We start from the raw sequence: 12,129 nt of genomic DNA, 5'->3' as shown, positions 1-12,129 counted from the left end.
ATGAACTGCACTGGCGAGAGGATGTGTGTGAATCTGTACGTTACACAAACACAAATGAGCAACACCACAAACAGTAATATTTTACCACAACAGTTCAGGTTTGTAGAGATGCGAGTTCAGGTGACTGGCTTTAAAAATACACTTCTGTATTCTTTAGCTCAGGGCTCAAATATGCTTTAGTACATCTGAATGTCATATGAAATTGTGTTATAATCCGATCAGATGCTTATTTTTGTACTAGAAATTACCTATTAATGTCTAAAAGCTTGAGGCCAAATGCTTAAGCAGCTATCTTTAGGCTTCCAGTCAATAAACAGCCACTGAACAGCAAATTAAAGGATATTACAGTGTTTGTTTCATTGTTGGCAAAAAGAGGAATTTTATTAAAGAGGAATTTACAAGCCCCCTCTGAGGCAGTTTTATTGCACCGGGGTCTTATGATCAACACTAAAAAAGTTTTTAAAAAATCTGCCTGACAGCAAATGAAGGGATTTTTTCTTGATTTAATTCTCCTTAATTCTGTCTTTTTATAGCTCCACTTCCATCTTCTGTAATTATATCATCTTCCCATATTTAGAAATGAGTTTACTGTCATTATTTTTGTGGTCTGTCGACAGCTGACTACAGAAAGAGGGTTAGAGATAATGGGAAAAAGCTTAACATCAACATGAACAAAGAAAAAAGAAAGAGAAACTTTTCAAAATGAGTCGTCACTTAGACGTTTTACACTGAACCATGAATTTTGTTCACGCAATATCAAAATACAAGTTTTAAAAAAGTACCACAGCTGAATATTATTAATACCTTACAGCAGCTTGTATTTATTACAACAGCTCCCTGTGTTTTATTAAATACACACTTCATAAAGCTGTGGGTTATGGCTCAAAGACTGTACAGTTCACCTGCTGGTACAGTGCACCATCACTGCCTTCAGGCTCAAGTTTGGATTTCATTTATCAGTGTTTTATCTTTTGCAGTAGGGGCCTTTAGGCTGTGACTGACCTGGCCAGAGCAGCCTGCAGTTCCTCTTCCTTCTTGGTCAGTTGGATCTTCAGCTCTTCTATCTGAACCTGCAGCTCAACAATCTGGTCCTGCAGGTCTGTCGTCTCAGCATCCAGTTTGCGTTTGGCCTTCTCCAGCTCCTGGCGGGTTTTCTCTTCCTTCTTTAAACGCTCTGAGGTGATAAACAAATCAATCAAATGTATCATACACAAGAGTCATGAACAAAACAGTAAGAAAAACAAGGCCACTGATATTAAAAAATAAAACTTCTGGCTAGAGTTAATCTCAAGAGGTGAACGGGCAAAGTCACGAGTTAGAGAGGTCACACAAGGCTCAAAAAGGTCACAGAAAATGACAAAGCACAAACACCTAATTGCTAACAGCCTGACACAACTAAGAGTAATCAGATTAACTGCTTTGCAGCTCATTAAGCCATCGCACAGCTGTAAACAGTCAATTTTCCTAATTAAGGGTCATAGACAGTCTGCATGTCCTATATCTGACCTGTTGAAAGTTGTTTTTAACATAAAACCTTTATTTTTGGAGGACAATTCATTTAAGGACAGTCTGTCCTCCTCCTTATGTTCCCTCCTCGTGGTCACAAAGTGGAGTCAGTCCCTTACCCTCCAGGTCAGCCATCATCATCTCCTGCTTGTTCTTGACCTTGCCGAGGTTCTTCGCCTTTTCCTCCTCCTCGGTCAGCTGAGAGGTCATCTCGCCGATCCTGTCCTCCAGCAGCTTCTTCTCCTGTTGGGTAAAATCGAAGTGTGGGTTAGACAAGATGCATAACTACTAGATGGAGGTGAAAAGGTACAAAAACTTAACTAACAAGGAAGCAATATTGCTGTGGTGCCACAAAAGTCAATGTACAACCTATTTTGAGACTGTAACTGAAAGCCAAAACATACAGTGAGTAAAATGTGTCATGGACTTGTGAGAAAAATCAATAAAAATACACAATTCGATTTGTTTATCACTCAAATCCTCATCTATCATTTTTTACTTCATCTCCCCGTCTTTCCAGATATAATCCTCTCACCTTGAGGAACTTGGAGTTTTGGTCCTCCAGCAGCAGAATGTCCTCCTCCATCTTCTTAATCTTTGCCTCAGCTGTCACTTTATCCAGCTGCAGCTTCTGTCTTGCAGCTTCCTCCTCGTCGAGCTGCTCCTCTAGGTCCTGTTGAGATGATAAAACACATATATTAATATTCATTATCTGACACATAAAACTGTATAAAGCCCCCGAACACTTGGCTTCAAAATATTTATCTATTTACAACATTAAATATTTGTGACTAAATAGACAATGAAATTGGATATTTTGGGAATATTCTGCCACATATGAGTTAACATGAAAATAAATGTTTCTAAAACCAAAGTAGTTGTCTTCCAAAGAAACCGTGGACACATCAGTATTGGAAACATCCTCATTTAACAAACAACATATTACAGGATTAAAATAACATTTGGAAAGAAGACATTTTGAAGTGGCTGTGAAAGAACTACAAGGGCAAAAAGAGCATTTACACCATAAAAGATCAGCAAAGATTAACATTACTATTGAAACCTCATTAAAACCTAATTAACACTAGCACCTAACTGTGGTAGCTTTATTCTGACCTCAAGACAAAAATAGGAGCGAGGTTTGTGTATGAAGGATACAAACCTGGATGTGTGACTGCATCTTCTTCTTCTCATTCTGCAGGCTTTGGTTCCTCTCCTCCTCTTCCTCCACCCTAGACTCCAGGTCATGAAGGATCTCTTCCAACTCTTGCTTCCTAGAAAGCAGACGAACTCTCATCTCCTCAGCCTCTGCAAACAGCTCAGTCTCTGCGTGGAGTTGCTCTGCTAGAATATTCTTCTCCTCTACGAGCTGGAGAGAGGGAGAAGTGTCAAAAATCTCCTTACCTTCCTTCCTTATAGGAAGAAAAATAATTTTTCCAGGACAGAGACCATGTTTACCTGTTGGTGTTTCCTCTCCATCTCAACAAGCTCATTCTCCACCTTAAGCTGTCTCTCCTTCACCTTTATCAGCTCCTCATCTTTGGCTTGCAGCTCCTCCTCCTGCCTGGTGACCTGCAGCAGAGGCTTCACCTGAGAGAGAAAAATAAAAATCAACCTCTACCTTCTTAAGACCACACAGAATACAGAGTCATATACTCAAAGAATGAAGGAAGACCAGTAGAGAAAATAAGGCCTATGATGTTTTGTTTAGCACATATATATATCTATTTCAAATGTCTGTCAGTATCTCGCTGCTGCATTTAATTAAAAATTCTGGGAATATAATTAATCAATCAATGTGACCTGGAGCCAGAAAAGCTGCAGAAAGAAATTTGACAGATTGATTAACCAAATAAAAAGTAATGAGTCAAGTTAATTTAAGTTTTTGGTAAAATGAACGAAACTGACCCTCATGATGGTGACCCAAACTCTGCCTTCACCAGTAATTTACTCTAATAAGTGCAGTGAAAACATTTGAACTCAGGGACTATTTTAATGTGAGCAGACGGCGTTTGCTCAGTTGCCGTGGAAATGTAGACGTTCAAACGTCTACATTTCCACGGCAACTGAGCAAACTCCTTTTGTTGATGAAGAACGTGGGAGAGATTTTACTGTTTTATTTATTTATTTAACTGAGGAAAGTTTTAAGATCTTCAGTCTCTAATGAGATGTAGAGCCGTGTCATCTGCGTCGCGTGTATGAACCACTTTATTGGAAGAGGTCGCTGTCAGGGGTCTCACCTTGGTGAAAAGCCTCCACCACTGCCAGTGTCGTAGCTTCAAGTAAGCGGCACAGTTCCTCTGGAGGACCTTCAGCGCACTCAGCTGCTGCTGCTTCTTAGCAAACGCCCTGTGGGAAGAAAAAAATCATATAACTGAGGGCAAATCAGTGCCTGAGGAAACCAGGGTTTTTTAAGTCTGCAGTGATATGTTGTGCAACTTGGGGAAACACAGCAGCAACTGAACACAACACTGACGTTTTGTCATTTAAATTTATTTGATGAACTTGGCAAATAGCTATTTATTCACACATCCAGCAGTTACAGTGCAACATTATCAATCATTTGGAGTCAGTCAAGTTTAAGTTCAATACTCACTCTTTAATAGCTCTGTTTTTGGTCTCCACCAACTCTTGAGTCAAATACAGTAGCCAGCTCCACTACATTCACCAGCTAGTTTCTAACTTTGTGTGTCTGCCATTTGATCCTGAGCAGATAGTTTACAGTCAGTTTTTTCTCTATAAACAGCTGCCCGGTGTGAGAGGACCAAAACCAAAACAGTAAATTATGGTCCACGCAGCTTAACAATGAGCTGAAAGTCACTGTAATGCTCCACAAAGTCGAGCAGGTAGGTATGACAGAAACTTTTTGCTGCATCACAAACAAAATAGGAAGTAACTGGAGAAGTGTCAAGTATATGTGATTTGAAATGACAGATGTGTTTTGCTTTGAGGCTAAAATGCAGAGCTCTGACACTCACTTGCGTGCCAAGTATCCACGGCACACAGACTGGAAGTAGATGATGATGTCAGTGATCTTCAGGTCTCTCTCCTCCTCCAGGTGAGCCAGAACACCTGTTCTGAAGAAGATCTTACTCTGACCAATACGGAACAGGTTGGGGTCTAGTTCCAGGGCATGGATCTATAAAATAAACACAGAGTTGTTGAGAAATAATGTCTGTGGTCAGTGTTACATTCACATTTTCTTTGCCATCCCGGGCCGGAGGCAAAGCTCTGTCCGAGCAGCAGTTTTCTGATTGGATTGTGGAAGCTATCTCTCTGACTTACAACAGCAGAGACTGCGACCTCAAGAAGATAGAAGATGTTGTCATTTTTCTGTAACTGTCCGTCAAGGATGTAGATAAGTAGCTTGTCAAGTCTGTTCATACAGCCCAAAATCACAAATCAAACATTTGCCTTAAGGAGCTTGATATTCTGTACAACATACAACATCACCTATTCTGGATGGTATGGAAAACTCCATACCATCTCTTTCACAATTAAGTAGTTGTGTTTAATGTTTATGTGTGACTGGGCTGTAACAGTTTTAAACTAAAATACAGGAAAACAGCACTACCATTCTTTCACAGGCTTGTTTCCCATCCATAAATCCCTTGGGGATCGCGTTGGGTGTCAGAATCTCATATCTGTGCACAAAAGAGAAAAGTAATGTAAACTGAAAATGAAGACAGTCTTTCTTTGGTGTATGACAGAATTATGGAGTTCAAAAGGCGTCTTTGTTGTCTGTTACCTCTGTCTGAACTCCTGGAAGACGATGCGGTTGGGGAAACCTTGTCTGCAGATACGAATCCCCTCCAGGACTCCATTACATCTAAGCTGGTCCAGAACCAGGTGAGGCTCTAATTTACCAGCCTGAAGGAAGAAACAAATACACAATTAAGGACAGAAACAGGTCTGTGTGTACCGCTACACTTCTATCATACAATGTCGGCTCTATAAAAAACTCTACAGAGGATTTTAAAGTGACACTGCTTTATACTTCAGATAAGGTTGAAGTATTTACTCTTTTCTCGTGGTTGGGGATGATGCAGCGGACAAAGTTGGGGTTGGTGTTCCTCAGCGTGGCCATGAGTTTCGTGAGCGACTCCTTGTAGAGCTGTCCCACTGTACGAAACATGCCCTTTTTCGTTTTGTAGGTAGCACCAAAGGCTGTCTCGTTCATTCCTGCCACTTGGTCCAATCCTACGATGCGGTCAACTGTTGGGGAGATGAGGGGAGCTGGTTAGAGCACGAACACTTCACCCAGCAGCAGAGAGTCACTGTAGGAACAGCAGCAGCAACACAGTGACATAATGTAGCTACATGACCAAGTGCAGATGGATGAAAGAGACATGACACACTACTGCTGAACATGAGCAACACATTCAAAGTCTAGAGCTACCACTAACTTCTGCAGATGGGGATGGAGCACACAGCCTGTCAATTCCTATGTACAGGGCTCTATATGTTGTGGTACCTTAGAGGGAAGCACAGTTTTTTAATATGATTCGAAAGCTCTTCTCGGGTCTCAGTGAATGAGACAATGCTTGATAGCAGCTATTTGATAGCTTTTTTTTTTTATTTCACGGTTTATGACACAGAACCTGCATCAACATGGGAAAATCCAATAAAAATCCCAGTAAAAGACTAAAATCAACAATACATTACTCAGTCTCTCAAATATTTTCTGACTTCCCTCCCCTGTCTTACTTAAAAGCAGGTCAAGAGTATATAGTTCCATTTGTTATAAAAGAAAACATTACTCAAACAGGAATCGTGTATTTTTGAGGACTACTTTTAGGCAGGAATTTGGTGCTACAGCTGAGTATTTACCTAAGTATGTGGCAGTATGTGGGGTTGACTCATGTTCACTGTACTGATTGAAAATTGGATGACTGATGTGTTTTCAATAGTTTCTTGACAACAATGGAGCTATATATCAGGGTCTAGCAACTCTGACAACAGTTGTTTATAGGATCAGTTCATTGTTGGTTTTGGACGTCTTGTGGAATTTGCTGACAGTAAGAAAAATATAGAATATCACCTGAATTATCCAATAAATATTACATCTTTATATAATCTGGCAGTACTGTCAGCAGAATTATTCTAAAACATCTCAACAAAATCACACCGCACATAAGTTATGACTTAACACTAAAATAAATACACACTATGTCACTTATTTATGTCCCAGTAGCGAAATTAAATTTACAAGTATTATGAGTCACAGACTGCTGGTGTTTAAACTGAAGTGATGCACGGCCTGCTGTCTGAACCTTCTGCAATGACGTCTGTGCTCAGAGCCAAAGCAAATACCAAGAGCAACATCTGGTTTCACTTCCCTGCTACCGTGATCCTATCTGGGAAGGAGGAAGGCGGGAAATTAACGCCATTAAATATCCTTCAGTCAAGCTTCAAATCCTTCATTTGCTCCTGGATGTATCACATCAGAGAGGAGGGACAGAAACAGAAATAAGCAATGATGACTCCAAACAGCTGCGCTAGTTCCTGAACGCTTGTGTCAGGGTTATTGACCATATAAAGATCACAAGACCACTGTAGGCCCAGGAATATACTGACACTAATTAAAGCACACTGGCTCAACTAAAGGGAGCTAATAACTATATTCTACTTGAACTTATTTAGGAATTAGGCACTACTGTTTTGGCAGACATGAATCATGCAGCCTGTAAGCGAATGGGAGCCACTGTAGCTATGGCAGACACAGCACCGGCTGAAGCATGAACCATACAGCCAGATCTGGGCAAAAATACACCAATACACTTTCAAGAAGTGAACCTGCTCAGGGAGCGTTTATGTTCTGCCTCCCAAGCCTTTGAGCAGCGTGGTTCCAAAACCCAACACTGTTAATTTTTCGGCTATTATTATTTTGGCCCAGGTCTGCTACAGCACGACCCAGTCATTCACCTGCTGGCTCATCCAGACTAGTGACATTGTCATAGAATGAAGCCCTTTGAATGGTCTGAATCTCTACAACACAGAGAAAGAGACAGGGAGGGGAGGTGACGTTACATTAATTCTTGAAAACCACAAATGTATCGGCCTGAGACAACAAGGCAGGCAGCTGTTGTTAGTAGGCTTGAGTGAGAGATGTGTTTGTTAACTGAATAAGCAAACAGGTACATACATAATGAATCTCAGAGGATGTGCCTTTTGTACATAGATGTACCTAGTGTTGATTTCAGTGTTTAGAGATAAAAAGATAGCAGCCTACCATCCTTCCAAAGTTCAGCTACAAATTTGTCAGTGGACTGATGTAGAAGAGTGGCCACATTGTCGTTCAGAGGGTCCATGTTCTTCATTAACCACTCATCGGCTTTGTAGTCCACCTGTAAAAAATCATGTGGCACAACTCAGTGATGTGGATAAAAAAATAAATAAATAAAATAAAATAAAATAATAATAATAATAATAATAATAATAATAATAATAGTACCACAACTATAATCTCACTGATACTGAATTTTTGAAGCCACTAAGATACAGATATTTGAGATTCTGAGAAAATCTGATAACAACATATCAGCTGATCATGTTCTATTTTTTTTTTTTAACATTTTTATCACGTGGGCAAACTTTGGATAAAATTCCCTTTATATTTACTTTTAAAGAATTGAGTAGGTATGTCTTCAGCATTTCTGTGCAGTTTATGTTACTTATCAGCATATATATATATATATATATATAAAACGATAAGAAAACTTTAAATATATATGTAAAGTTGCTGATTTTGAAATAGAAAACATTTAAAAATTAAAAATTAAAAAAATTCTAAATCACCTGGTGGAATGTAAAACTAATCTTTGTCCCAAAATTGATCACAGGCTTGAAAATCCAGAGTTCGCTGAGATGTAAGTGGAAGTCTGTCTTATTGTAGTGATTCGAACTGTAAACATGATCTAATATTTACAACAGCTCCGTGGTGTTGCAGACTTTTCTCCACAGCGATGCTCTTAGAGCTCAAAAGTTTGTGACTGTGGTGTAAAACGACACAGTCCACATAATGATAAGCAGATGTGCTACTCAGCATGTCTCTCTGTGAGACAAATGCTGTGTTCTTCTATTGCATAACACCACTAAATACTGTCCAAATCCACTCCTATACAATGTCATATAAATCAAGGATTCAGTTCTTCCCTGAAGTCTCACCACAGGAGAACCATGCATCATTATTTTATCTGAAGCCCGACAGGCAAAAAAATTTTCGTGTGATTATTGCAGGAGAAGATCAGGGAGGAAAAGAGATCGTGGAGGTCTTGGAAAATATGGATGTAGAAAGTATAAAGACCCTGGTGCAACACAGAACTTAAGTACTAAGAAAGTGGGCGAGTTATATCTATCACATATATGTGCCAGCTTTCCAGGAACTGAATTAGTGCCTTAACTATGGGGCATGTGTTGACATCCCAGTTTATGATAAAGTGAAGCAACTGAAAGTCCAAGTGCATAAAAACATGACAGCATCAGTTGTAACAGCTCTCTGTGTTGGTGAGTGTTTTTATAGAAGAGAGCCCGACCTATGCTCTACAAACAACCTCCATAAAATTAGAGTTTTGTTCAACTGTAATTTCTTAAGAAAGCCACAATTTTTTTTTTTCCCCTTCAAAATCTGTAAAGAGTAGACTTCCGGGTTTGAAAAGAAGCAAGCATACACAGCAGTCTATGTTCAGTTAAGCTGTTCCAGAAACCTGCTGAGTGTGATATTTAAAGAGATTAAACGTGCGTACCCTGCCGGCGTAGTGGATGATGCAGAAGTCAGCCTTATCTTTGAGCTGACGGGGCTTCTGGAACTTGGTGTGTGTACCCTGCTCCTGGATCAGCTTGTCTACAAAGGTCTTATCTGTGGCCTTGGGGAACCAGCACTCTTCATCCAGCAGAGCTAACACTCCTGGAGGGTTTGCCTGAAGGAACAACACAGGACAGAATTATAGACTTCAGCAAGAGTGACCAATAAAGGTGGGCCGTCCTACTCCAACAATAACTTTTCTAGCTGCAGATATAGTTTTTCCTTTACATATTAAGAAGAGAAAGTTGAAAAACAAATGTTAAGTGAGTATTGTTTTGCTGCAGAATTGCTTGTAAACACAGTGAAATAACTCGTTGATTCAGTTACTAGGTGATGATTCAGACTGACCGGCCTCTCAATGAGGTCGATGCAGGGCTGCAGATCCAGGCCGAAGTCAATGAAGCTCCACTCGATGCCCTCTCTCTGGTACTCCTCCTGCTCCAGGATGAACATGGTGTGGTTGAAGAGCTGCTGCAGCTTCTCATTGGTGTAGTTGATACACAGCTGCTCAAACGAGTTCAACTGTCATGGGGGAGACATACAAGGAAGATCAATGCTTTCATTGAAAATGTGCTTGAATGACAAGTCCATCAAAAACATCAAATGAAGATAGCTTATGACAACAACAACAAACAATCTTCTTTAAAGATTAGAAAAATATTTTAAGCCAAACCTGGAAAATCTCAAAACCAGCAATGTCAAGGATGCCGATGAAGGAGGCTCCCTGTCGTTTGGTTCTGTCCAGAGCTTTGTTGATGCGATGGACCAGCCAACGGAACAGACGCTCATATGTTGCTTTAGCCAGGGCCTCGACAGCAAAGTCAGCCTGGAGGGTGGAGGGAGGCAGGGCAGGAGATGAAGGGGGAGAAAAAAGTGGTGAGACGATGAAAGAAGAGAGAAATTATATGACCGAAGTGTGAGAAGGAAAGAAAATAAAAATGTGTGTGTGCTTAACAGGTAGAGACTGGGTCTAAGCATGTGGGGCCTTAAATCAGTATAAGTATGACCAGATCCTTACAGTTATATCTATTCTACAGTGGACAAATAGACTTGTACATCTTGGCGAGTCTGTGTATTGTTAATGTTCCATATCTTTTCTGAGTCAGACTTTCATTAATATCTCAAACAAAAGCACCGGCCATTATGATCAGAAGTCTGCAAGAGTACTGCACTTTATGTGCCAATGAATGATTCATAAACACATGATGTGGTTTGGAGTGCTTTCACAATATATAACAATGACAAAGCAAGCTTCACAGCACATCTTCACTGTTTTGGCATACAAAAGATCATTATTAGTGTCACTGAGGAGCTCAGTTAACAACAAAGGAAGATACACACCATGTTAGTCTGTAAAAAAAAGAAAAAACATCCAACGGACCTGCTCTTTAGTCTGGGCTTTCTGGACATAGTCTCTTCCCACTTTGATCCTTGGTGACAGGATAGCTCTGGTAAACTCCATTACATTCATACCCAGCAAGTGACACAGCTTCTGAGCAGCTGGGCAATGGAGATGGAAAAAACACACAAAGGGAAGAAACATTAATTAAAATCACAATAAAAAGGAGGCCACATTTGGAGATTTATAACTCTACACCTGACTGACACCTGTATGTTAATTCTTTTTTTTTTTTTGTCAACACAAAACAGAAGACAGAAAAACAGAAATGACTGTTGTGTGTGGAAACTATGGTTTATCTTTCAAGAATGATTTGATAGAGATGAGGATCTTTCCCAGTGTTATTTTGTCAGTAACGTCATTTGACAGATATTCCTTCAAACCTCCTTCAAAGCCATAGAAACAGAAGTATAATAAGTGAAGTGTCTATCAAACTCTGCCATTTGCCTATTGCTGAATAATATTGAGATTTACCACAAATCTTTCCAATATGTTTAGTTTTCATGTGAAATGTAACGGGGAAACTGTCATATTTTACATGGCTGGAGGCTGTGGAAAAGCAGAAAAAGCAGGATCCGGTCCCGATCAGCCAAGTCTCACTAATACAAAAACATCTGCTTCAGTCCTGGGTTCTGCTTGTCACATTTGGGAATATCTGGCCGAGCTGCATCACTGGCATTAGGTTCATCCTCTCTCCCAGTCTCTCCTCTTTAAGTGCCAAATATGCAATGCCACATGTGGAGGAACTGGAAGGCTGTGCCCCATTTCCTTCAGGAGTAAATCCTCATAATGATGTGGCTTAATGGCAGGATGACAAGGCTCGGGGAGAGAACAGACGTAAATCACTGGTTCCTCTGTTCAGTGGATGAGGTGCTCAGTGTGAGGGAGGTAGGAAAAAGGGGAGGACAGGAGCTGAAGTATATATGGGAAGAGGAAAAGGAGGAGGAGAGTGTCTTGACCTGTGAGCTCGAGGCTACGAGGTTGTGAAGCAGATGTAAAAGGACTGCAGTGTGTGTGTGTGTGTGTGTGTGTGTGTGTGTGTTAGAGAGAGAGAGATATCTACCAGTGTTATCAGGCATAGAGGCTTGGTCGGTGTTCCTCTCCTTCTTGAAGACAATGTTACCAAACTGAAGCACAGAGGACACGACCTTCAACATGGCTACGAGTAAAAGAATCCAGAGAAAATAAAATTACTACAGCAAGACATCACGTTTGCTTCACATGACTGCGTTTAAGCAAACTGACAAAACATAACATAGTTTCATGGTCGTAAAGGCATTCAGAGAAAACATCGATTAAATGTTAATTTCAGCGGAAATTATCAATGACTAATTTCTTACATTTTAGGAGAAGATGTCAAAGTAATAAAAAACAAAATAGTAAAAAATACATTTTCCAAGTTTTAATCCAGCGTCCCTGT

At 40.2% G+C, this 12,129-nt stretch overlaps 1 protein-coding gene across 3 annotated transcripts in view; it reads right to left on the bottom strand.

Moving 5' to 3' along the window:
- The window catches only part of LOC139636502 (myosin-10-like), a 55,175-nt gene that overhangs the window by 11,891 nt on the left and 31,155 nt on the right, over positions 1-12,129 (bottom strand). For all 3 annotated transcript variants that reach the window (XM_071504625.1, XM_071504626.1, XM_071504627.1), the window contains 16 exons: positions 11,773-11,868; positions 10,692-10,810; positions 9,984-10,136; positions 9,659-9,832; positions 9,252-9,425; positions 7,739-7,853; positions 5,528-5,721; positions 5,255-5,376; positions 5,081-5,150; positions 4,485-4,645; positions 3,747-3,855; positions 2,965-3,096; positions 2,669-2,875; positions 2,042-2,179; positions 1,626-1,749; positions 1,003-1,174 (listed from right to left, as the gene is read on the bottom strand). In XM_071504625.1, the coding sequence (XP_071360726.1) occupies positions 1,003-1,174; positions 1,626-1,749; positions 2,042-2,179; positions 2,669-2,875; positions 2,965-3,096; positions 3,747-3,855; positions 4,485-4,645; positions 5,081-5,150; positions 5,255-5,376; positions 5,528-5,721; positions 7,739-7,853; positions 9,252-9,425; positions 9,659-9,832; positions 9,984-10,136; positions 10,692-10,810; positions 11,773-11,868 (2,260 nt within the window). The remainder of the gene's footprint in view (positions 1-1,002; positions 1,175-1,625; positions 1,750-2,041; positions 2,180-2,668; positions 2,876-2,964; positions 3,097-3,746; positions 3,856-4,484; positions 4,646-5,080; positions 5,151-5,254; positions 5,377-5,527; positions 5,722-7,738; positions 7,854-9,251; positions 9,426-9,658; positions 9,833-9,983; positions 10,137-10,691; positions 10,811-11,772; positions 11,869-12,129) is intronic.

This window comes from Trachinotus anak, unplaced genomic scaffold (assembly GCF_046630095.1).
Source record: "Trachinotus anak isolate AG129_WGS33_773 ecotype Australia unplaced genomic scaffold, CSIRO_AGI_Tana_v1 ptg000019l, whole genome shotgun sequence".
In the NCBI taxonomy this organism is placed as follows: Eukaryota; Metazoa; Chordata; class Actinopteri; order Carangiformes; family Carangidae; genus Trachinotus; species Trachinotus anak.
This window is presented reverse-complemented; position numbering and strand designations above follow the sequence as displayed.